At 49.4% G+C, this 24,478-nt stretch overlaps 2 protein-coding genes, 2 long non-coding RNA genes and 4 other non-coding genes across 15 annotated transcripts in view; 2 read left to right on the forward strand and 6 right to left on the reverse strand.

Annotated features, from left to right (window-relative positions):
• LOC116529129 lies at window positions 1–3,313 on the reverse strand. Of its 8 annotated transcripts, none has more exons than XR_004259394.1 (5): window positions 3,027–3,313; window positions 1,853–2,082; window positions 1,411–1,477; window positions 1,017–1,072; window positions 1–150 (listed from the first exon to the last, which is right to left on the reverse strand). It is a non-coding gene; the product is annotated as an uncharacterized LOC116529129 (long non-coding RNA). The 8 variants fall into 8 exon arrangements; XR_004259397.1 differs by adding an exon at window positions 2,534–2,569 and having other exon boundaries at window positions 1,017–1,477; XR_004259392.1 differs by adding an exon at window positions 2,534–2,677 and having other exon boundaries at window positions 1,017–1,477.
• LOC116529131 lies at window positions 150–24,478 on the forward strand. The gene is made up of 3 exons (XR_004259399.1): window positions 150–392; window positions 12,119–12,124; window positions 24,467–24,478. It is a non-coding gene; the product is annotated as an uncharacterized LOC116529131 (long non-coding RNA).
• LOC116529646 lies at window positions 219–292 on the reverse strand. The gene has a single exon (XR_004259583.1). It is a non-coding gene; the product is annotated as a small nucleolar RNA SNORD99 (small nucleolar RNA).
• On the reverse strand, window positions 1,246–1,375 carry LOC116529640. Its single transcript, XR_004259577.1, has one exon. It is a non-coding gene; the product is annotated as a small nucleolar RNA SNORA61 (small nucleolar RNA).
• Window positions 1,811–1,940, reverse strand: LOC116529638. The gene has a single exon (XR_004259576.1). It is a non-coding gene; the product is annotated as a small nucleolar RNA SNORA44 (small nucleolar RNA).
• Window positions 2,360–2,494, reverse strand: LOC116529634. Its single transcript, XR_004259572.1, has one exon. It is a non-coding gene; the product is annotated as a small nucleolar RNA SNORA16B/SNORA16A family (small nucleolar RNA).
• RAB42 (RAB42, member RAS oncogene family) lies at window positions 8,022–9,428 on the forward strand. The gene is made up of 2 exons (XM_032246596.1): window positions 8,022–8,265; window positions 8,886–9,428. Exons 1-2 carry the CDS (start codon window positions 8,033–8,035, stop codon window positions 9,307–9,309), a joined length of 657 nt encoding a protein of 218 aa, XP_032102487.1. The 5' UTR covers window positions 8,022–8,032; the 3' UTR covers window positions 9,310–9,428.
• The window catches only part of TAF12 (TATA-box binding protein associated factor 12), a 45,881-nt gene continuing 39,251 nt past the window's right edge, over window positions 17,849–24,478 (reverse strand). Inside the window, exons 6-7 of the mRNA XM_032246598.1 lie at window positions 20,241–20,329; window positions 17,849–18,330 (exon numbers count right to left, since the gene is read on the reverse strand). Coding sequence (XP_032102489.1) covers window positions 18,295–18,330; window positions 20,241–20,329 — 125 coding nt within the window. The 3' untranslated portion in view covers window positions 17,849–18,294. The remainder of the gene's footprint in view (window positions 18,331–20,240; window positions 20,330–24,478) is intronic.

A 24,478-nucleotide genomic window follows, 5' to 3' on the forward strand; every position in this document is an offset into this window, starting at 1 on the left:
TACTTCTAGAGTCTTTTATTGATCACCTCTTAAGTTCAGTAGCACACTACATAATTTTTTGCATTAGCAAAAAAACAAGTCTCCACCTAGAACATGCCGCTGTTCCCACCTAAAATGACCAGGGTCTTGACTTCTGCTTCCCATGTTCTCCTGAAAAGGAAGTGTAAGCCATTGTGTTAGTAATTCCCAGATTTCCTGCACCCAGACATTTTCCTAGGAGCTGGTCTCAGTCCCATATCCGCATTTCTCATCCATGGATGTCCACTCAGATTAGGTTTCATCCTGGACCAGTCATTCTAAATAAATACAGCGTGTGCTAGATGGAACCCCTTGTTTCTACCCCACAGTCTATTTCCCAGCTCTCCCTGAGGCTGAGAGAAGTTGAAGTCCTGGTAGCACATTTGCCGCTACCAGGCCCTGTGGCCTGCAGTGCAGAGCCGTTCCCTCTGCTGCCTTCAACTTTGAGCATGTGGTCATGCATTTTAGGGTGGGCAAATCATAATGTAAGCATTTCTTTGCCCCTCTGGTAATGAACAGTTAACAGGGTACACAAAGAAGGCCAGATGTAAATGTTACTAAAATGCTAAGATTTTCTGGCCTGGCACAGTGGCTCACACCTGTAATCCCAGCACTTTGGGAGGTCAAGGCAGGCAGATCACTTGGGGTCAGGAGTTTAAGACCAGCCTGGCCAACATGGCAAAACTCTACTAAAAATACAAAATTAGCCAGGCATGGTGGTGCATACTTAATGGTTCCAGCTACTTGGCAGGCTGAGGCAGGAGAAACACTTGAACCTGGGAGGCAAAGGTTGCAGTGAGCCAAGATCACACCACTGCACTCAAGCCTGAGAAACAGGAATATCTTGTCTCAAAAAATAAAAGGCCTTAACACTGACAGACCTGAGTAACCTTATGGTTCTATTTGCTTGAGTACTTAGGACAGGATCCCTGATAGTTGAGCACTACCTGAAGCTACAAGCAAAGTTGTGAGAAAGTTTCAGGTTGTCACCAACTTACCCAACTCCATAGGGTCCATAGTCACAAATAAGGACAGCTTTATGCGTAACATCAATCTACAAGAAAAAAGTGACACAACCTTAAGAGGCAAGAAAGCTATGACAGATCCCTCCCAAATGCAGTAATAGGTCAGCAATTACTATACCAACTTGCAGAGCTTCACACGCATCCTTCCCTTACCCAAAGATTATACTTCATTTTACAATTTCAGAGACCCAACCAGCTATGAACCTGTTTGAAACTAGCCCACATGCTATATACCAGATTACAACATTGAGGGCAGCTTCAGTATTAGTTTTCCTCCTTTTACGACCACCAAGACCAACGTTCAGATCTGATGGGAAAGGGTACAGGAGGACTAAGCTCCTGATGTGTTGTTCCACATCAACTTTACCTTAAAGCACAGCTCCATAAAAAAGCTGATCTCCTCAGTATCACACTGCCAGCAAACTTGGGGCAACCTGTAGAACAAAAAGCTTAGTGTGAAAACTCTAAATCAGCCCGGCAGCTACTAGGGAGGTTGAGGCAGGAGTATCACTTGAACCCGGGAGGCGGAGGTTGCAGTGATCGCCACTGCACTCCAGCCTGGGTGAAGCTCAAAAACACCACCACCACCACAAAAAAAACACACCATCCAGGGTTGGAGAAAGGATGCCATATCTATAGAAAACTTTATCCTCCAGCCCCCAGTACTCTGGGTCGAAAAAAAAAAAAAACTCCAAACCAAGAAGTTGATTCAACACACCCGTCTACATGAAGATGACAAGTGGAAGACTTCCAGCCCTGGTCCTGAAAACTATAGGAAAGCCGAGTGGCAGCTGCAGGTATTTACTGACCTGTGCTGTCAAAGTCTTTCCAGGTTGCTCTTGCATGCAGTTGGAGATCCCATGGCTACAACCAGCCACAGCCCTTGGAAACATGCTGTTTTGTCCCACCAGGCAGCCCCCAAAGTAAGTCTCCAAAAGAAACCTACCAGGTCCTGTAATGGTTGCACTTCATCACTCTCATGGCTCTGGGAGCCCTTGATCACCAGAAAAATCAACTTCTGTCATCTTAGAGTCTTCATCTGGAACAGCAGAATGAGAACAGTTGCCATGATCAATCTTACTGTTCCCACCATTTGGTTCTCAGAATCATAAAAGTCTGACCAACCTTTGGTCCCTATTACTGATGCCTTAAGCTATCAGTTAAGCTGTGTCACATCCCAACTGGACTTTCCCAATATGAGTGTTATGCTGGTTAACTGTACATGCAACCCCCCAACCTTTCTGCTGGTCTGTGGAAACATGCCCATTTTGATAAAGGTCTCTCTGGCTACAGCTGAAAGATGGCAGATACAATGGAACTGTCTTTTCCCAAAATGTTGCAGATCAGTTACAACAAACAGAACGGCGACCGTCAAGGAAAACTGTCACTCTGGGCTCCTTTTTGACCGCAGCAGCTATGCGGAAGCAGCTGCAGCTTCGATAAGGGCCAAGGGGCAATTCAGGTCCCAGGGCAGCCACCTAAGGCCTCACCTGTCCATCATTACTACCTGAAGTACGCCGGGAACTCTGTAGGCCACAAAAGTCAACAGTCATCCTGCAGGCCCCACCGACCACGCTGTGCCAATCTTTGGTGTGCTTCTTCTCATTTCATCTTAATGGGATGGTTTTATACCTCTATTACAGATAAGAGGTTTAGACCGATTAACTTACTTACTGGAGGTCGCTTAGTCACTTAGGAAGGCTGAAAGCAAGAAGCTGGGATGCAAACAAGGGTCTGAATGCCTAAAACCCGTCCCTGAAAACCGTGTCCACGAGGGTGACCTCCAGAGGCCTCTCGCGTAGTCACCAGCCCCAAAGTCACCTAGCTGGTAACTATCACAGATTCCATTAGAGGCCATCCTGACACCAGCATGCAGCCTCCCCCAAATTAAGGCCCAGGGCTTCGTCCCTACATCCCCCAGGAGCCCGGTTCCCAAGCCCCCCACCCCTTCCGTGCACCCGACCGCCTACCCACAACACTCACCTGTCAGCCCAGAGCGCAGCTTTGCGGAGGCAGAGGCGAGAGAAGGGAGCGACCCCAAGCCCCTCTCACGGCCGAGGGAGCCTTCTGGAGCTCAAGCCCACAGGGTGGGAAGGCCCGGCTCCTCCGTGCCACGTTCACTACCATCCCGAGGCCTTGGGAGAAAGTCCCGGCGAGTGCGGGCTGGTAGCGGCGATGACTAAGCGGGGAAGGGCGCGCAGGGCAGCAGGAAGGGGCTACAGGTTGACAAACCAGCACACAGGCACTGCAGCTGGGAGAAAGGGTGGTGCTTCCGCAGACAAGGGCTTATATAGGCTGCCCCTCGCGCCCCGCCTGACGGTCGGGCGCGCGCGTGGCGCACAGCTGGCTGGGAGTCGTAGTTCGCTCGCGCTGGCGTTGTCCGCGCGTCACCTCCCCAGCCTTACGCGCGCGTGTCCGGCCCGAGCCCGCGAAGCGCGAACCGCTAGAGGCTTTCCTGCAGGCGGGTAGAAGTGCCTTCACCTTTCCGTACCAGGCGCCGGGCCCACGCAGGAAGCCGACCCGCCGTGGCTTCGGGAGGTCGAGGCAGGCGGATCACCTGAGGTGCGGAGTTCGGGACCAGCCTGACGAACGTGGAGAAACCCTGTCTCTACTAAAAATACAAAATTAGCAGGCGCGGTGGCGCACGCCTGTAATCCCAGCTACTCGGGATGCTGAGGCAGGAGAATCGCCTGAACCCGGGAGGCGGCGGTTGCAGTGAGCCGAGATTGCACCATTGCACTCCAGCCTGGGCAACAAGAGTGGAACTCGGTCTCATAAAAAACAAAAACCCATAAGAAAAAATGTATATCCGCTGGGGGGGTACAGTGGCTCAGGCCTGTAATCCTACCAATTTCGGAGGTCAAGGCTGGTGGATCACCTGACTTCAGGAACTAGAGACCAGCCTGGCCAACATGGCGAAATCCCATATCTACTAAAAATACAAAAAAGAGAAAAAAAGCCGGGCGCGGTGGCTCACGCCTGTAATCTCAACACTTTGGGAGCCCAAGGCGGGTGGATCACCTGAGGTCAGGAGTTCGAGACCAGCCTGACCAACATGGTGAAACCCTGTCTCTATTATTAAAATAATAATAAAATACAAAAAAAAAATTAACTGGGCATGGTGGCACACATCTATAGTCCCAGCTACTTGGGAGGCTGAAGCACAAGAATCGCTTGAACCTGGGAGGCAGAGGTTACCGAGAGCTGAGATCGGCTAATTTTTTGTATTTTTAGTAGAGATGGGGTTTCACCATGTTGGTCAGGCTGATCTTGAACTCCCAACCTCAGGTGGTTCTCCTGCCTCGGCCTCCCAAAGTGCTGGGCTTACAGGCCTGAGCCGCCATGCCCAGCCTAAAAAAACACTTATGTCATGTTATTTGCCTGCTCAGAAATCTCCCATGACTTCCCAACACACTTAGAATAAAAATGGAAATCCCCGTAATGGTCTCCAAGGCCACATATAATCAGGCTTCTCCTCCTCACTGCTCTCATCACCCACCATGTGCTCCCTCAGTCAGTCGGTTCCATCTCCCTGGACTCTTTGCTCTTCTCGGAGCACTCGAGATCGTTTGCTCTTGCTGCTTCTCTTGCCTGGAACTCACCCCACCTGAATATCATCACAGACACCCACACTTCTTACTGCCTCACTTCTCCTGGGTTTCTGCCCACATGCCACCTCCTCAGGCCATCCTATTTTGATACAGTAACCCCGCCATCCTCCAACCTTCAAGTCACTGCCTGCTTGATTGTTATTTATAGCACTTAATGCTTCCTGACATGGTATTTTGTATGTATTTTGTTTTCGCTATTAGAATGTCAGCATCTCAAGAGAGCTGGGATTTTGTCTTTTTTCCCCTCTACTGCTGTATAAATGCCTGGTACGTAAAAGATGGCCAGCATTCTTGAAATAATCACCAAGTGAATAAATGAATGAATAAAACTTGGCCCAGGTTCATATAACCAGCAAGTGGCCATTGGAACTACAATCCAAATCTGTTCTTTTCTTTTTCTTTTTTTTTCTTTTCTTTTTTTCTTTTTTTTGAGATGGAATGCCAGACGAGTGCAGTGGCACAAGCTCAGCTCACAGCAACCTCTGCCTCCTAGGTTCAAGCAATTCTCCTGCCTCAACCTCCTGATTAGCTGGGATTACAGGCTTGTGCCACCAAGCCCAGATAATTTTTGTTATTTTTAAGAAATGGGGTTTCATCATGTTGGCCAGGATGATCTCAATCTCTTGACCTCGTGATCCACCCGCTTCAGCCTCCCAAAGTGCTGGAATTACAGGCGTGAGTCACCGCCCTGGGCCCAACTCATATCTGTTGGCATTGTTATTTTTTTTTATTTTTTTTGTTTGGAGACGGAGTTTTCGCTCTTGTTACCCAGGCTGGAGTGCAATGGCGCGATCTCGGCTCACCGCAACCTCCGTCTCCTGGGTTCAGGCAATTCTCCTGCCTCAGCCTCCTGGGTAGCTGGGATTACAGGCACGCGCCACCATGCCCAGCCAATTTTTTTTGTATTTTTAGTAGAGACGGGGTTTCACCATATTGACCAGGATGGTCTCGATCTCTTGACCTCGTGATCCACCCGCCTCGGCCTCCCAAAGTGCTGGGATTACAGGCTTGAGCCACCGCGCCCGGCCTCAGATCTGTTCTAATGCAAAAGCAGATAAACTTAATTGCTGTGTCTGGAGGCTCCTCCAGAACTTACCCTGTGTGGTGGGTACCGTGATTTGCCTCACTTAAATGAAGAGGAAGCAGGGATCAGGGAAGCGAAATAACTTACCCCAGATTACACAGTGAATCTGTGGCAGAGGTCAGCTGACATCTGGATTTAATTGCAGTCAGAGGCAGACACATGATCCCAGTAGGAACATCTGAAAGAGGGAGGAAGTTCAAGAAGCCAGATGCTGACAGTGCACTGCCCACGTGGGCTGACCAGAAAGGCCTCAGGGAGGGCTGGGGTCAGACTGCATTTCCAGCTACTTTGTGCCTCTCTGGAGTCTCCTTTCTGCTTGACCTTCCCAGATCCCACGTATCCACGGAGACCCAGCTTCAGTATCAGCTGGGATGGGCTTCTCTGACCCTTTGGCTTCCTCATTCCAGCTCTATTATGGTGTTTCAATGAATGGATGGATGAATGAACAGCACTTATCCACTTTCTTTAATTCATCTAGCTATAAATTTTTACTGAGTTACTTTATTTATTTATTTAGTTTTGAGATGGAGTCCTGCTTTGTCACCCAGGCTGTAGTGCAGTGGTGTGATCTCGGCTCACTACAACCTCCACCTCCCAGGTTCAAGCGATTCTCCTACCTCAGCCTCCCATGTAGCTGGAATTACAGGTGGCCACCACCATGCCTAATTTTGTATTTTTAGTAGATACAGGGTTTCATTCACCATGTTGGCCAGGCTGGTCTCAAACTCCTGACCTCGAGTGATCTGCTCACCTTAGCCTCCAAAAGTGCTGGGATTACAGGTGTGAGCCATGCGCCAACTTGAGTTTCTACTTTATGCCAAGCACCGCGTTCGGCCCTAAGGATACAATCATAGTCCCTACCCTCAAGAAGCCTGCAGGGTAGAAGAGAGACTGACATCACAGGTGGTCAGAACTGCGTGTGGGCCAGGCATAGTGGCTCACACCTGTAATCCCTGCACTTTGGGAGGCCGAGGCAGGCAGATCACTTGAGGTCAGGAGTTTGAGACTGGCCTGGCAACATGGTGAAACCCAGTCTCTACTAAAAATACAAACATTAGCTGGGTGTGGTGGTAGGGCCTGTAATCCCAGCTACTTGGGAGGCTGAGGTAGGCATATGGCTTGGACCCAAGAGGTGGAGGTTGCAGTGAGCCAAGATTGTGCCACTGCACTCTAGCCTGGTAACAGAGTGAGACTCCGTCTCAAACAAACAAACAAAAAAAGACGAGAGAGACTAGAGCTGTCTGGGGCTGGCTGGAACTCCAGGCTCATTGCTCTGGTTTTCCAGAAGGCCAGCCTGGAAAGGGTGGAGTAAACCTTGGTGGCTCATGTGCTGCCTTACCCTAGCCCCTCACCCAAGCAAGACTCAACCAGTGTCTTAGTTCTCATGGGACCTGCCTTGTCCCCTTTTGTGGCATCAAGGGTGTGATGAAGGATGAGACAAACCTGAATGTGAGCCCCAGCTCTGCTGTGTGACCTGGGACAAGCCATGCCTCTGAACCTGTCTTCTCAGCTCTAAAAGGGGCACTCCATGGCCCTGTCAAAGGGTTGCTGCCCACAAAACATGAACTGACCTTTGGCCTTATATATGTTAGTTGTCAAATCCACACGCCAACTTCACTCCTTTTAGAATTGCAGTTGTGTGTGTCTGTCCTGCCTCCTCAACAGACTCTGCCCAAGTTCCTTCTGGGGCCCTGGTGTCCAACGCAGCCACGGAGGAAGCCGCGGGGGCTGTTGAACATTGAACCTGCACTTGGAACTAGAGGCCCCAGGCCAGGGCCAATGAGGGCTCCAGGAAAGGGCTTCGGGGTGGAGAGGGAGCACCTACAAACCACCCACTTCCAGAGTGGCCTTCCTGGGTGCAGCAGAGGGGTGGGGGCCAACTAGGGAATCCACAGCGGGCGGGGTGGAGCGGATAACGGGGTGGGGCTGGAGAGTGAAGGAAAGTGAGATGGATGCTTTAGCGCTGTTAGCCTCCTCCCTCTGCTCCCCACCTTCATCTAGTATACTTCAGTGAAGTGTAGGGGGTCATCATTAGCCTCCTTTAACGGAGGAGGCAAGTGAGGCTCAGAGAGAGAGAAACTTGGCCAAGTGTTTCCACTCGGTCCGACGCCCTCGGATCGAGTGGAAATGGCACTTCTCCACCTGTGCTGAAGACGTCCCGGGTTCCCAGGTGCCCCGCCAGGGACGAGGGCAGGGCGCGGGGAGAGGGGGGCGGCGCCGGCGGGGCCCCGGGCAGGGGGCGGGGCAGGGCGCGGACAAAACTGCCGTGGGGCGGCGGGGCGGGGAACGTGGCCATGGAGACCGAGGGCTGCCGCTACCAGTTTCGGGTCGCGCTGCTGGGGGACGCGGCGGTGGGCAAGACGTCGCTGCTGCGGAGCTATGTGGCGGGCGCGCCTGGCGCCCAGGAGCCCGAGCCCGAGCCCGAGCCCACGGTGGGCGCCGAGTGCTACCGCCACGCGCTGCAGCTGCGGGCCGGGCCGCGGGTCAAGCTGCAGCTCTGGGACACCGCGGGCCAGGAGCGCTTCAGGTGCGGGCGGCAGGGGTGCGGGAGGGACTCCTGGTGGGGGGCTCGGTGCTGGTGCGCTGGGCCGCGGCACCCCCAGGAGATCAAGCGGAGGGCGGGGTCCCTGCCCTGGGTCCAGCCTGGTGCGCTGATGCCAGACCCTCCCCTGCTCGGAGTCCTTCTTCCCACGAACACTTTGGGGTGGGCCGAGGCCCAGAGCCCTGGAACATCCCTGCGTTGAGCTCTGGACTCTAGAGAGATGCTGAGTGATACTGGCCCGGGTGCTGAGAGCTCAAGGGCGCAGGGCGGGAAGTGCCGGGAGGATGTTGAAGGGACAGAGGTTTGTGTTGACTCTGAAGGATCAGCAGTTTGCCAGGAAGAGAAATGAAGACCGAGGCCAGGGCAGCACCAGGCCTCCACCAGGCATGAGGGACTCGGGTCACGCTTGCCCTCTAACTGGGGAGCACCCAGACTTTTAGGAGAGACACAGACACCGAGGCAGAGAAGCACAGGGGCCGGGTGAAGTGGGCCCTGATGGGGTGTGAGGCATTCTGTGTTTCCCAGGGGGAGGAGGTCCTGCCTCTAGGGGTGTCTTGAAGGTGACAGCCTCTCCCAGCTTACCTCCTGCCTCCCTGCCTCCCCAGGTGCCTCCCCAGGTCCTTTTACCGGAACGTGGTGGGTGTCCTGCTGGTCTTTGATGTGACAAACAGGAAGTCCTTTGAACACATCCAAGACTGGCACAAGGAGGTCATGGCCACTCAGGGCCCGGACAAGGTGATCTTCCTGCTGGTTGGCCACAAGAGTGACCTGCAGAGCACCCGCTGTGTCTCAGCCCAGGAGGCCAAGGAGCTGGCTGCCTCCCTGGGCATGGCCTTCGTGGAGACCTCAGCTAAAAACAACTGCAACGTGGACCTGGCCTTTGACACCCTCGCTGATGCTATCCAGCAGGCCCTGCAGCAGGGGGACATTAAGCTAGAAGAAGGCTGGGGGGGTGTCCGGCTCATCCACAAGACCCAAATCCCCAGGTCCCCCAGCAGGAACCAGCACCCAGGGCCATGCCAGTGCTGACTCTAGGAGAGAAAGGGTTAAAGCAGTCCCAGCCTCAGCCCACATGATGGGATGGGAATGTTAGTATCTCTCTGGAGGACAAATGACAGAAGGGCTCATATAAACAGTATCTTGATACAGTCATGCTTCCTGGATTTTGGAGTCAATGCTTTCTACAGAAAAGAAAGGTCTGATGGCTGGGTGGGGTGGGTCACGCTTGTTGGGCAGATCACCTGAGGTCAGGAATTTGAGACCAGTCTAGCCGACATGGTGAAACCCCGTCTCTCCTAAAAATACAAAAATTAGCCAGGCGTGGTGGTACATGCCAGTAAGCACAACTACTCGGGAGGCTGAGGCAGAATTGCCTTAGTTATCTCATGAACCAAGGAGGACTAAGAAAAAGACAAAAGGTTCTGTTTGAAAGAAGGGGTCAGGGGACTCTTTGCTTCTAGTGAACAAAGGCCCTGAGCTTTTACAGCCCTTCGTGGTCAGCTACTTGATTTATCATAGGTCCAGCAGGTTCCAGATGTTCAGGTAGATAGCCTCAAGGAGGACGGGACCTGGCGCGTGACTGCCCTCAACATTCCTTCTAGCCATACACAGTTTGTCAGTTTGACATCCTGCTTTCATGAGGAGTTTGCTGTTTACTCCTATAGCCGCCAGAGGTATATTGAGTTGGTCACGCCCCACATTCTTGGGGTCTTCAGCAGAGAATCGCTTGAACCCAGAAGGCAGAGATTGCAGTGAGCTGAGATTACACCACCGCACTCCAGCCTGGGTGACAGCAAGACTCTGTCTCAAAAAAAAAAAAAAAGAAAGAAAAGAAGAAAAAAAGGTCTGAGAGACCAGATATGCAAGTCCTTGAGCCTCAATGTCCTTATCTGTCAATGGGGCTTGTAAAAGATCTCGCCTTGCAGGGAGGTGGTGGCCATGAATGAGATAGTGGCCACGGTATGCTCACCCAGAGCCTGCCACGCTATTAATTGCATGACAAAAGCTCTCATTCCCACTCTGTCTTTTTTTTTTTTTCATCTTGTTGGTCGGGCTGATCTTGAACTCCTGACCTCAGGTGATCCGCCCGCCTTGGCCTCCAAAGTGCTTGGATTACAGGTGTGAGCCACCACACCCGGCCCCCACTCTCTTTCTTGGCTGCAATGTGGCTACTCTGGCAGCATTCCTGGGCTTAGACACAGAAGCCAGCGTCAGGAAGCTGCTGCATGGGCAAAGGCAGGTGCGGAAAATTCCAAGGGGAGCTTGGCTTGGAGCCTCCTTAGGTCCTCAGGCTAAAATGATTCTGGCCATGGAATTAATATGTGATGTCAAACCCAGGGTTGCTGGCCAATGCCCCCACCCCAGGCCCAGGGGCTGAATGGAAATGGATGTTGGAGGCTGGGATGAACATGAATGTGCAGCAATTATGTTGGGCACAGAGTGGCCACTATGATGAGCCACCAAGATCCCCCTTCCTGGCTGAGGAACCCATCAACCCTCTCCCCAGCTGCTACCACTGGATGATGACTTCCGCTTGCAGCACTTTCTGGGAAAGGCTAGCCCCTCAGGGCAGCCCATATCCAACATCCATCTACATTGGGGGGCCTTAAAGGCCTTGCCCTCTTGCCCTAGCTCTGAAAGTCAAACCCAACTTTATCAGTCTCTGTGGGCTTCATTGAGGACACTGTTGTGACAACATCACAGCCAAGTTATCCCGCTGCCCAATCCTGCTTCCCTTTCTTCCTTCCCCAAAACAGGTATTCTCAAGAATATCCCCTAATAAACATCTGCACACTTGTCTCCATCTCGAAATCTGCCTCCTGGCAACCTAGCCTACAATGGGGGACTACTAGGCAGGAAATGTCCTGGGAGCAATTAGGGTGGGCTTCGTAGAAGAGACGCTGTTTATGTTAGGCAGAATCTCAGCAGGTGTAGGGCTTAGTGGGTATCATTGTGCTGTAGCAGAAAGCACAGCCACTTGGTCAGGTGCAGTGGCTCACGCTTGTAATACCAGCACTTTGGGAAGCCCAGTCGGGCAGTTCACTTGAGGTCAGGAGTTTGAGACCTAGCCATGGCATGGCCAACATGACTAAACCCCGTCTATACTAAAAATACAAAAATAAGCCAGGCATGGTGGCTCACACCTGTAATCCCAGCTACTCAGGAGGCTGAGGCATGAGAATCGCTTGAACCCAGAAGGCAGAGGTTGCAGCGAGCCATGCATTCCAACCCTCCAACACAGGCGACAGGGCAATACCACGGCTCAAAAATAAATAAATAAAAGCATAGTCGCTTAACTCACTTTGTGACCTTGGGTTAGTTACTCGGTCTCCCTGAGCCTCAGTTTCCTCCTCAGTCAGTAACACGAGACTGATAATCCCTCCTTCCTAGGGTTCTTAGAAGGTTTTCAATCAGAGTGAGTTTCTTAGCTTCCTCCCCATGGAGATGGGGCTGAGGAGGTCTTTCTGTGCACTTGGTCCTGCCTCTTTTTTTTTTAAACCCATAAAATGCACCTGTTCTATTTTGTGAGGGTGGGGAGTATCCATTGCCTCAAAGGTTTATATTTTCTTTGCATTACAAACAATCCAGTTTATACTCTTTTATTTCTAAAAGTACAATAAATTATCGTTGACTGTAGTAACCCTGTTTTTAATAAGATCTATCAAATGCTAGATCTTATTCATTCTATGTAACTTTATTTTTGGCTGAACGCAGTGGTTCACAACCATAATCCAGCACTTTGGGAGGTTGAGGAGGGTGAATCACCTGAGATCAGGAGTTTGAGACCAGCCTGGCCAACATGGTGAAACCCTGTCTCTACTAAAAATACACAAATTAGCCAGACGTGGTGGTAGGCGCCTATAATCCCAGCTACCCTGGAGGCTGAGGCAGGAGAATCGCTGGAACCCAGGAGGCGGAGGCTACAGTGAGCCGAAACCACACCACTGCACTCCAGCCTGGGCGATAGAGTGAGACTCTGTCTCAAAAAAAATAAAATAAATAAAAGCTATATTTTTGTACCCATTAACCATACCCACTCCCCCCTCCACTACCCTTCCCAGCCTCTGGTCACCATCATTCTACTCTATCTCTATGAGTTCAATTGTTTTAATTTTTAGCTCCCACAAGTAAGTGAGAATGTGAGAAGTCTGTCTTTCTGTGCCTGGCTTTTACTTATAGTTTCCTCCAGTTCCATCCATGTTGTTGCAAATGACTTGCCTCCTTTTTAAAACATCCTTATTGGCCAGGCAAGGTGGCTTCTGCCTGTAATCCCAGCACTTTGGGAGGCCGAGGTGGGCTGATCACTTGAGGTCGGGAGTTTGAGATCAGCCTGACCAACATGGAGAAATCCCGTCTCTACTAAAAATAAAAAATAAAAAAATCAGCCGGACATGGTGGCGCATGCCTGTAATGCCAGCTACTCTGGAGGCTGAGGCAGAAGAATTGCTTAAACCTGGGACGGGGCGGAGGTTGCAGTGAGCTGAGATCTAGCCATTGCACTCCAGCCTGGGCAACAAGAGCAAAACTCCGTCTCAAAAAAAAAAAAAAAAAATCCTTTTTCATCCTTGTGAGAACATGGTGAGGCTGGCACAATCATCCCCATTTCACAGTTAAGAAAGCTGGGGCTAGGAGAGGGAAATTACTTCTGTAGGGTGGGTGTCTTTTCATTCCTTCATCAATTTTTTTTTTTTTTTTATAAAGACAAGGTTTCACCATGTTGGTCGGGCTGGTCTTGAACTCCCAACCTCAGGTGATCCGCCCGCCTTGCCCTCCAAAGTGCTTGGATTACAGGCATGAGCCACCACGCCCGGCCTCAATTTTTTTTTTTTTTTTTAGAGACAGGGTCTCACTGCTGCCCAGGCTTGAGTACAGTGGTGCAATCACAGCTCACTGCAATATTGACCTCCTGGGCTCATGTGATCCTCTCACCTTAGCTTCCCAAGTAGCTGGGACTACAGATGTGCTTCACCATGCCAAGCTAACTTTTAAATCATTATTTATTTATTTGAGACGGAGTCTTGCTCTGTTGCCAGGCTGGACTGCAGTGGTGCGATCTCGGCTCACTGCAAACTCCACCTCCTAGGTATAAGCAATTCTCCTGCCTCAGCCTCCTGAGTAGCTGGGATTACAGTCATGTGCCACCACACCCAGCTAATTTTTTGTTTTAGTAGAGGCAGTTTTCACCATGTTGGCCAAGATGGTCTCAATCTCCTGACCTTGTGATCCGCCCCTCTCAGCCTCCTAAAGTGCTGGGATTACAGGCATAAACCACCGCATCCGGCCAACTTTTAAAATTATTGTACAGACAGGGTCTCTCTATATTGCCAAGGCTGGTCTCAAACTTCTGGCCTCAAGCAATTCTCCTGCCTCAGCGTCCCAAAGTGCCAGGATTACAGGTATGAGCCATGGCACCCAGTCTCCTTAATCAATTTTTTTTTAAATGTTTTTAAAGACGGGGTTTCACCATGTTGGCCGGGCCAGTCTTGAACTCCTGACCTCAGGTGATCCGCCCGCCTTGGCCTCCAGAGTGCTTGGATTACAGGCGTGAGCCACTACACCCAGCCATCAATTTTTTTTTTGAGACAGAGTCTCGCCCTGTTGCTTAGGCTGGAGTACAGTGGTGCGATCTTGGCTCACTGCAACCTCTGCCTCTCGGGTTCAAGCAATTCTCCTGCCTCAGTCTCCCAAGTAGCTGGGACTACAGGCGTGTGCCACCACACCTGGCTAATTTTCGTATTTTTAGTAGAGTCAGGGTTTCACCATGTTGGTTAGGCTGGTCTCGAACTCCTGACCTCAAGTGATCTGCCTGCCTTGGCCTCCCAAAATGCTGGGATTTCAGGCGTGAGCCACTGTGCCAGCTGTTTCATAAATTTTAATTATTTATTTTTTTAAGATGGGGTTTCACCATGTTGGTCAGGCTGGTCTTGAACTCCCAACCTCAGGTGATCCACTCGCCTTGGCCTCCAAAGTGTTTGGATTACAGGCGTGAGCCACCACACCCGGCCTCACAAATTTTCTTAAGTGAGCATCTACTTTGTTCTAATCTCTGGGGATACAGCAGTGAACATGACAGAAAACCCCTCCTGGGTCTGACATTCTAGTGGAAGAGAGACAAAAAAAAAAAAGTAAATAAATGAACTGAATGATTTCCAGTTGCAGTAAGTGCTGTTGAAGACCACAGATCAGGGAGAGGGAACTGGGAGTGATGAGGGGTCCTTTTGAGCAGGTGGTCAGGGAGGGCGTCTCTGAGGAGATGGCCTTGAGCTGAGACCTGGTGGAGGAGGAGGAGCCAAGTGAAGAGCCCCTAACACACTAGGGGATTGATATATATTAATTCAACCTTCACAATAACTGTGTAAGTTAGACAGTCATTCCTTTTTACCCATGAAGAGACAGGCCCAGAGAGGTTAAGCGGCTTGTCTAAAGTCTCACAGCTGATAAGTAGAGGGGTAGGAATAGCAACAGCAACAGAATAGAGGCTACAGTGGCCTGGGCTCTTTCCAGGAATTTATAGATCTGAGTGTGGAGTCCATGGGCAGGGAAGATGGCTTCTTTCTTTCTTTTTTAATAGAGGCAAGGTCTTGCTATATTGTTCAGGCCAGTCTCAAACTCCTGGGCTCAAGCAATCCTTCTGCCTTGGCCTCCCAAAGTGCTGGGTTTACAGGTGTGAGCCACTGTGCCGGACCTGATCTATGGTTTCTGGTTTCCCTGTTCAGGAGCCCGGGTCTAAATTGACGATCAGTTGGGAGATAAGCTTGTCGAGAGGAGGCTGTCAGGTGCTCAAGACAAATCTCCAAACCCTTTGAGAGAGAAAGAGGAAAAGTGATCCACCCGCCTCAGCATCCCAAAATGCTGAGATTACAGGTGTGAGCCACCGGGCCTGGCCAAGACTTTTGTTTAAAAAAAAAAAGGGAGGCTGGGCATGGTGGTTCATGCTTCTAATTCCAGCACTTTGGGAGGCCAAGGTGGGTAGATCACGAGGTCAGGAGATTAAGATCAGCCTAGCCAACATGGTGAAACCCTGTCTCTACTAAAATACAAAAAAACTAGCAGGGCATGGTAGTGTGCGCCTATAGTCCCAGCTACTCTGGAGGTTGAGGCAGGGGAATTGCTTGAACTCAGGAGGCGGAGGTTGCAGTGAGCTAAGATTGTGCCACTGCACTCCAGCCTGGCAAGAGAGTGAGACTCTGTCTCAAAAAACAACAGGCCAGGCGCAGTGGCTCAAGTATGTGATCCCAGCACTTTGGGAGGCCGAGGCAGGCGGATCACCTGAGGCTGGGAGTTCGAGACCAGCCTGACCAACATGGAGAAACTCTGTCTCTACTAAAAATACAAAATTAACCAGGCGTGGTAGCACATGCCTGTAATCCCAGCTACTTGGGAGACTGAGACAGGAGAATCGCTTGAACCTGGGAGGAAGAAGTTGCGGGGAGCCGAGATCACACCATTGCATTCCAGTATGGGCAACAAGAACGATACTCTGTCTCAAAACAATAACAACAAAAACAACAAAAGAAGCCCAAGTGAGGTGCACACCACTAAGTCTGAGAGCTGTCCACACTCCATGCTCACTTTCCACTCAGCTCTAGCCACTCTCCCCTAATTTTGCATCTTATGCTTTGGTCTCACTGGCACACTCACTTCATTAGACCTCTGGGCCTCTGCACACACTACACTTTTGCTTGAAATCCTTCAGTAGCTCCTGTTACTTTTTTGACAGGCCACTCTTTGCTGGGATCTGCAATGTACTGCATGGCCTGGTCCAGCTTACCTCAATCCACTAACTCAAGGATTGTACACCAGGCAAATTTCTCTCCTTGAAAGAGATCCCCATCCTCTTCACGTGGATCCCTCACATCTCAGCTCAAACAAAATCTCTCCCTAGCTGACCATGCCCCTCCCTAGCCCTGTGAACACATTTATTAGATAAATGTGTTACTACATTTATCTAATAACATAACAGGATTGTCCCCTGGATCTTTTTTTTTTTTTTTTTTTTGAGACTAAGTCTGGCTCTGTCACCCAGGTTGGAGTACAGTAGTGCAATCTCAGCTCACTATAACCTCCACCTCCCAGGTTCAAGCAATTATCCTGCCTCAGCTGCCCGGCTAATTTTTTGTATTTTTAGCAGAGACAGGGTTTTGACATGTTGGCCAGGCTGGTCTGGAACTCCTGACTTCAAGTAATCCACCTGCCTCGGCCTCCCAAAGTACTGAGATTACAGGCTTGAGCCACTGTGCCTGGCCGCCTGGGTCTGTTTTTATTCATCATTGTATTCCTTTGCTTAGCACAGGCGGGGGCTTATAAATACTTGCTGAATGAACAAGCCCAAACAAGCCCCTCAATATGCAGACAGGCCAAGACTGAGATAGATGACACCACTTACTTGTTGCATGGCAAATCAAGAACTGGGGTCTTTTGATTCTACCCCAGCTCTTTCCATTAAACTTCCCCGATTCCTGTGTTCCCTTCTGTTCTTAGTGGAGATCTCAAAACTAATTCTAGATTCCGTGGCTGCCAAGGTCAGTGACCTATCCCTACTACTGAAACCCAGCTGGAGGCCCCTTGCTGTTTGATGTCACCGACAGAACATCCTTTGAGTGTCACCACTGGCATCAGGAGGTTCTGGAGAAAGTGAAACCCTTCAACACCCTCATCCTGATTGTTGGCCACAGAAGTGACCTGGTGGCTGAGCACCGAGTAACACCACAGGGAAAGAAGCTGGCTGCCTCCTTGGGACAGTGAAACTTCAGCCAAGAACAACAGTAACAGCACAGCCTTTGAGGTGCTCACTCGGTATATCTGTGAGGCTGTGAAGAGGCGGACATGAGATCTAACCCAGGGTGGGAGGGAGTTTTGAAAAGCAGGGTCCCTATAACTCGATCAAGACAGATGCAGGTGGGCAAAAAAAAAAAAAAAGAAAAAAGAAAAGAAAAGCAGGGTCCCATCCTGGGCCAAGCTTCAGGACTCAAGAGGACCAAAGCAGAAGGTGGCTGTGCCTGTGTTAGTGACCCTTGGGTGGGATAGCCATGCTCCCTAGAGCCCACAGAACTCTCACAATCCACAAGGACCATGCTGGGCCCAGGACAGGACAATGCTAGGTACCACTGAAGGACATGACCCTGAGGTCTAGAAGGGGCCTGGTTGCCTCTGCACAATGGTGGAAGCACCAGGATCAAAGATACCAGCAACTACGAAGAGATGGGAACCTGCACAGCCAGGACTATTCCAAGGACAGGCCTACTCCCATCCTTTCTCAGGGCCAGGTTACAGCTTTCTCCAGGTTACAGAAGGTCAAAAAGGGGTTTTAGGCACATAACACTGCCAAAACAAGGATGTCTCGTTCAGCTCAGGGCCATAAGAGAAGGTCACCCTATTCAAATCTTATGACAGAGACGCTGGGCTCAAACTCCTATTGATGTTATAGCCTCCCTTAGAGTAAAGTAATGGAAAATCCCCGAGTTTTTCTGAAACGCAGAAATGAATAATGGTGCTGCCACCTGCTGACTAGAGAGCTACAATCCAGGCTTCCTTGTCCTTACTTCTAGGATTTCAAAGGTACCCTGTCTTTTGATTAATAACTTCTTTATTCTGGAAAAGCAAATGAAAGTCATATTCATATAAACACTGACATTACAAAGTACAGGGAAAAGGGGAAAGGAGAAGGAAACAAAACCCTTTACAAATCCTGCTAATACTGTCTTACCCAAAAAGACCATAATGCTTTGTCCCATATTCAGTCACTTATATAATAAAACACAAATAAAATCTTCTCTGGAAGATACACGGCTCCTCTTTGAGATGGCAGGGAAAAGGGACCGGAAGTTGGGGTAGGAGGCTTTATTCTTTTGGCAGATCCTCTCAGTCATTATAGATATTGCTGCACTGTTAATAAAAAATATATGCTTCTCTGTAAAGCATTTAAAAAAAAAAAAATCCATGGATGAGATGGCTGAGTTCTCAGCTCAAGTATCTCCAAATACATTGTTGTCCATTCCCTGACCTTTCTGTATGTTATTTCTTGGTTGTTTTCCGGATCAATGCCATTCTCTGAAAGAAGAGAGAAATAAGCAGTTATACAGCAGCAGCTGGAGTCAGGAGCTTTCTGGGAACATTCTGTGTGGCTAGCAGGCCTCATGGTCTACACTGTAGGCTGCAGCCCTCAGAGACCTGCAGTCACAAGGCATCTCAGTAGATTCCTTCTAACTGGAGAGCAGTCTGCAAGGCCCCAAGAAATGTTTAGATGGGCTAGTGGACCCATTTCATCCACCAAACTGCTCTAGGCTAGCAGGATGGCAAAAAAGTTAAAAGCAGGAGAAAGTGACAGCTCTTGAGTTTTGGGGACTTAGAGGATAAGCCGATAAAGCATGTGTTATCTTTCCTTTTTTTTTTTTTTTTTTAAGATGGAATCTCGTTCTGTTGTCCAGGCTGGAATGCAGTGGCATGATCTCAGCTCACTGCAACCTCTGCCTCCCGAGTTCAAGCGATTCTCCTGCCTCAGCCTCCCCAAAGCACTGGGATTACAGGCATGAGCCACCATGCCTGGCCAAGCATGTGTTTTCTGGGGTCCCCCAACACCAAGCTTTTCTCTGGTGATGGACACAATAAGGAAAGGGCCTCAATTTCAAAGTGAACTGACATTTCACACCTGTGACCTGCAATGAAGGGAAACTGAAGACTAACAACTTCTACCACAACCCATCATGGAAACACTAAGATCACAGGTTTCATGATCTGAATTCTTTTACTATTACCAGCCACAGGCCAAATTAATAACTTGCTTTGCTTATTCTTTTTGACCAAATTATCAACATTATAGTATTTGTTGACTAAATAAATAGGGCTGAAAAGTGGTTAATTTGAGAGCAGAGCCAAAGTGGCAGTCCATTGTTTTGAGGGATTCTCTTCTGAACAGTGCAATCCTTCCATTCAGGCAACTGGTGGCTTCCTTGCAGGGCTTACTCTGTGAGCTCTACAAACACCTACTACAGAGATACAAGGCTATGGCGAAGCAGGGGCACTCAACCAGGACTACCTAGTTGTGCCTGCCAAGCTTGGAAAAAGCTCATGTTTCAAATCAGAGTAGCCACTTAAATTAAGACAGAAAGGATAACAGTCTTGTCAGAGGGAGGCAAACACTGTTGGACTGACTGAAGATGGGGATGACTTGGTCCACAACAGAAGTGTTATTCTCACACTGACTCCTAGGTTCCTTGTTCAGAGGGAACCAAAACAAAGAAAAACCGGGAGAGAGGCCAGAATGTCCGGCACAGCAGCCTAGATGCTACCTCTCAGCACAAGTACAGCACATTTCTGGTTTCTTTAACCTCCCGTCTTTTCTTTTTTTTTTTTTTTTTTTTGAGACGGAGTTTCACTCATGTTACCCAGGCTGGAGTGCAATGGCGCGATCTCGGCTCACCGCCACCTCCACCTCCTGGGTTCAGGCAATTCTCCTGCCTCAGCCTCCTGAGTAGCTGGGATTACAGGCACGCACCACCATGCCCAGCTAATTTTTTGTATTTTTAGTGGAGACGGGGTTTCACCATGTTGACCAGGATGGTCTCGATCTCTTGACCTCGTGATCCACCCGCCTCGGCCTCCCAAAGTGCTGGGATTACAGGCTTGAGCCACCGCGCCCGGCCACCTCCCCTCTTTTTGTAGGGCCATATATGGTGATGTGATCAGCAAGAATGAAGATTTCATTAACGAGGAATGATGGGGTGAGCTCCATCCATATTAGAAGAACCCAGAATTAACATCTTTAAGTGATATTCCTCAGAGTTAAAAGAAAAAACAGACTGCATGTGGGAACAGCACAGCACCAAGTCAGTATCTTATGCCTCTTGCCCTCTCTGACTCTTGATCCAGAGTGAAGCTTGCTGTGTGCGGGAAGTGAGACTCCCTAGGAGGTAGCTGTGTGTACTCGCTCTGAGAGGTAGCTCAATGAATCATTTCCTCACCTGTTTGTGAGCTTCCGTGGTGCAAGCTTTTTTGTAGGGTCGGATTTCTTCAGAGCCAAATCCTGGGATCCACATGTTCCACTGGCGCTCTGCAAGGAAGACGTCAGCACAGAGATAAAGGTACCAAGAAGGCAGTACCAGGAATGTAATGTTACCCCCTTGGATCAGAGAGGATGAATGCAGGCATCTGGATACTAACATTAACTCCACAGAGGGATTCTATTACAAATGGGGAAAATAAACATGGGTCCTCCAAGGTTTTTTTTGAAGACAGGGTCTTTCTGCTCTGTCACCCAGAGTGGAGTGCAGTGGGAAATCTTGGCTCACTGCAGCCTTGACTGCCCTGGCTCATTTACCACAGGCTGATTTGCCAGGTTCAAGGGATTCTCCTGCCTCAGCCTCCTGAGTAGCTGGAATTACAGGTGTGTGCTGCCACTCCTGGCTAATTTCTTTTTTTTTTTTTTTTTGAGATGGAGTCTCACTCTGTCACCCAGGATGGAGTGCAGTGGCTTAATCTTGGCTCACTGCAACTCTGCCACCTGGGTTCAAGCGATTCTCTTGCCTCAGCCTCCTAAGTAGCTGGGATTACAGGTGCCTGCCACCGCGCCCGGCTAATTTTTGTATTTTTAGTAGAGATGGGGTTTCACGATCTTTGTCAGGCTGGTCTTGAACTCCTGACCTTGTGATCCACCCACCTTGGCCTCCCAAAGTGCTGAAATTACAGGTGTCAGTCACCCCGCCCACCCCCAACTAATTTTTTATATTTTTAGTAGAAAAGGGGTTTTACCATGTTAGCCAGGCTGATCTCCAACTCCTGACCTCAGGTGATCCGCCCACCTTGGCCTCCCAAAGTGCTGAGATTACAGGTATGAGCCACCACGCCCAGCCTTATATTTCTATTTTTTGTAGAGATGGGGTCTTGTTATGTTGTCCAGGCTGGCCTTGACTCCTTGAGCTCAAGCAGATCCTCCTGCCTCAGCCTCCCAAAGTGTTATACTGATATTACAGGCATCAGCCTCCATACCTGGCTTCTTCCAAGGTTTTGTTTTGTTTTGTTTTTGAGACAGAGTCTTGCTCTGCCGCCCAGGCTGGAGCGCAGTGGCACAATCTCAGCTTACTGCAACCTCCACCTTCCGAATTCAAGCAATTCTCTGCCTCAGCCTCCTGAGTAGCTGGGATTACAGGCACCCACCACCAGGTTGGCTAATTTTTTTGTATTTTTAGTAGAGACGGGGTTGCACCACCTTGGCCAGGCTGGTCTCAAACTCCTGACCTTGTGATCCACCCGCCTCAGTCTCCCAAAGTGCTGGGATTACAGACGTAAGCCACCGTGCCCGGCTGATCCTCCAAGGTTTTTAAAGGACAAAATTCAAGCTTCTTGCAAAGAAAAAGAGGTAGTCAAAGCTGTGAATGCTGAGCCCTTGGGTTTCCATGCAGCTTATCTAATCCACAGAACATAAACATTTCTTTCTTCAGTTGTCTTATTCCTAAAATTCAAAGTAACCCCTCTCACACCTAAGGGACATGAAGGCACTTCAAGCGTTCTGAAATTAAAAGCCAAAGCTGAGATCTGCTGCTTCACTGAGCAGCTGTATGACACTGGGTCTCAGTTTCTTCATTTTTTATGTAGCCATAACAACAGTAATAACCACCTGAGAGGGTGGTTGGGGCATTCAATGACATAATGCATGTGAAGTGTTCAGCCCAGAGCCTGCAACAAATAAATAGGTATGGATATAGATAGAGGTATGTCCACACCACAGTTCCATGCCCTGGTGCCCCTGGATATCATCCTCCTCCTAAGATTATCACAAGAAGTTCCCAGAGGATATGGACTTTGTTTATTCCACTTAGTAACTAGCATAGCTGCTTGGCCCCCTAAATTCACATATAAAGGTGTACTGCACTTTAAGCAAACCCAATATTTACAGGCATAAGCCACAACACCTGGCTCAATACTTCTTTGAAAACAGAATTTCTGAAACCTTCTGCTAGCAATTTAAGTTATTAGTATTTGAAAGTGACACCGGCCAGGTGTGGTGGCTCACGCCTGTAATCCCAGCACTTTGGGAGGCCAAGATGGGAGGACTGCTTGAGCCTAAGAGTTTCAGAGAAGCCTAGGCAAAATAGTGAGAATTCCTCACTACTAAAAACAAAAATATTAGCTGGTTGGGGAGTGGTGGCTCACGCTGGTAATCCCAGCACTTCCAGAGGCTGAGGTGGGAGGATCACCTGAGGTCAAGAGTTCAAGACCAGCCTGGGCAACATGGTGAAACCCTGTGTCTACTAAAAATACCAAAAATTAGCCAGGTGTGGTAGCGGGTACCTGTAATCCCAGCTACTTGGGAGGCTGAGGCAGAAGAATCACTTGAACCTGTGAGGCAAAGGTTGCAATGAGCCAAGATGGTACCACTACACTCCAGCCTGGGAGACAAAGCAAGACTCTATCTCAAAAAAAAAAAAAAGCCAGGTGCGGTGGCTCACGCCTGTAATCCCAACGCTTTGGGAGGCCGAGGCGGGTGGATCATGAGGTCAAGAGATCGAGACCATCCTGGTCAACATGGTGAAACCCCGTCTATACTAAAAATACAAAAAATTAGCTGGGCATGGCGGCACGTGCCTGTAATCCCAGCTACTGAGGAGGCTGAGGCAGAATTGCCTGAACCCAGGATGCAGAGGTTGCAGTAAGCCAAGATGGTACCATGGCACTCCAGCCTGGGTGACAAGAGCGAAACTCTGTCTCAAAAAAAAAAAAAGCCAGACACGGTGGCTCATGCCTGTAATCCCAGCTACTTGGGAGGCTGAGACAAGATAATTGTCTCATGCTACCATGCTCAGCTAATTTTTTTTTGTTTTTTTAGTAGAGATGGGGTTGTACCGTGTTAGCCAGGATGGTCTCAATCTCCTGACCTCGTGATCTGCCCGCCTTGGCCTCCCAAAGTGCTGAGATTACAGGCATGAGCCACCGTGCCAGGCCTATTTTATATAATCTTAATAGCAACAACAATCATTTAGTTAATGAAATGTAGTAAATGCATGGTCAAAGCAACATTGTGCAAAGCATTCTATATAAATTACCTCATTTAACTTCTTTTTTTTTTTTTTTTTAGATGGGCTATTGCTCTGTTACCCACGTTGGAGTTCAGTGGCGCAATCTAGGCTCACTACATCCTACACCTCCTGGATTCAAGCAATTTTCCTGCCTCAGCCTCCCAAGTAGCTGGGACTACAGTTGCGCACCACCACGCCCAACTAAATTTTGTATTTTTGGTAGAGAAGAGCTTCGCCATGTTGGCCAGGCTGGTCTCAAACGTCTGACCTCAGGTGATCCGCCCAACTCTACCTCCCAAAGCATTGGGATTACAGGCATGAGCCACTGCACCTAGCCCCAATTCACATTTGTTATACAACCACTACCATCAACCATCTCTAGAACTTTTTCATCCTCCCAAACTGAAACTCTATATCCATTAAGTAACTCCCTCTACCCTCTTCCCCTCAGCCCCTGGAAACAGTGTTCTACTTATTCTACTTTTTTTTTTTTTTGAGACGGAGTCTCACTCTGTCACCCAGGCTGGAGTCCAGTGGCGCGATCTTGGCTCACTGCAACCTCTGTCTCCCTGGTTCAAGCAATTCTTGTGCCTCAGCCTCCTGAGTAGCTGGGATTACAGGCATGCGCCACCACACCCAGCTAATTTTTGTATTTTTAGTAGAGAAGGGGTTTATGTAGGCCAGGCTGGTCTCGAACTCCTAACCTTGTGATCCGCCTGCCTTGGCCTCCCAAAGTGCTGGGATTACAGGTATGAGCCACTGTGCCCAGCCCTGGCTTACTTATTCTTTCTGTCTCTATGAATTTGTGTTGTGGTGGATTGATTTTTTTTTTTTCGGAGACAGAGTCTCCCTCTGTCACCCAGGCTGGAGTACAGTGGCATGATCTCAGCTCACTCCAATCTCCACCTCTTGGGGTCAAACAATTCTCCTGCCTCCGACTTCCAAGTAGCTGGATTACAGGTGCCCGCCACTGCATCTGGCTAACTTTTGTATTTTTAATAGACAGGTGGTTTCACTATCTTGGCCAGGCTGGTTTTGACCCCTGACCTAGTGATCCACCTACCTCGGCCTCCCAAAGTGCCAGGATCACAGGACCACACCCAAACGAGTTGTTTTTAATGTATGTATGTATTTACTTATTTAGAGGCAGGGTCTCACTCTGTCACCCAGGCTAGAATGCAGTGTGA

This window comes from Sapajus apella, unplaced genomic scaffold, assembly GCF_009761245.1.
Source record: "Sapajus apella isolate SASKATOON/1434 unplaced genomic scaffold, GSC_monkey_1.0 scaffold62, whole genome shotgun sequence".
In the NCBI taxonomy this organism is placed as follows: domain Eukaryota; kingdom Metazoa; phylum Chordata; class Mammalia; order Primates; family Cebidae; genus Sapajus; species Sapajus apella.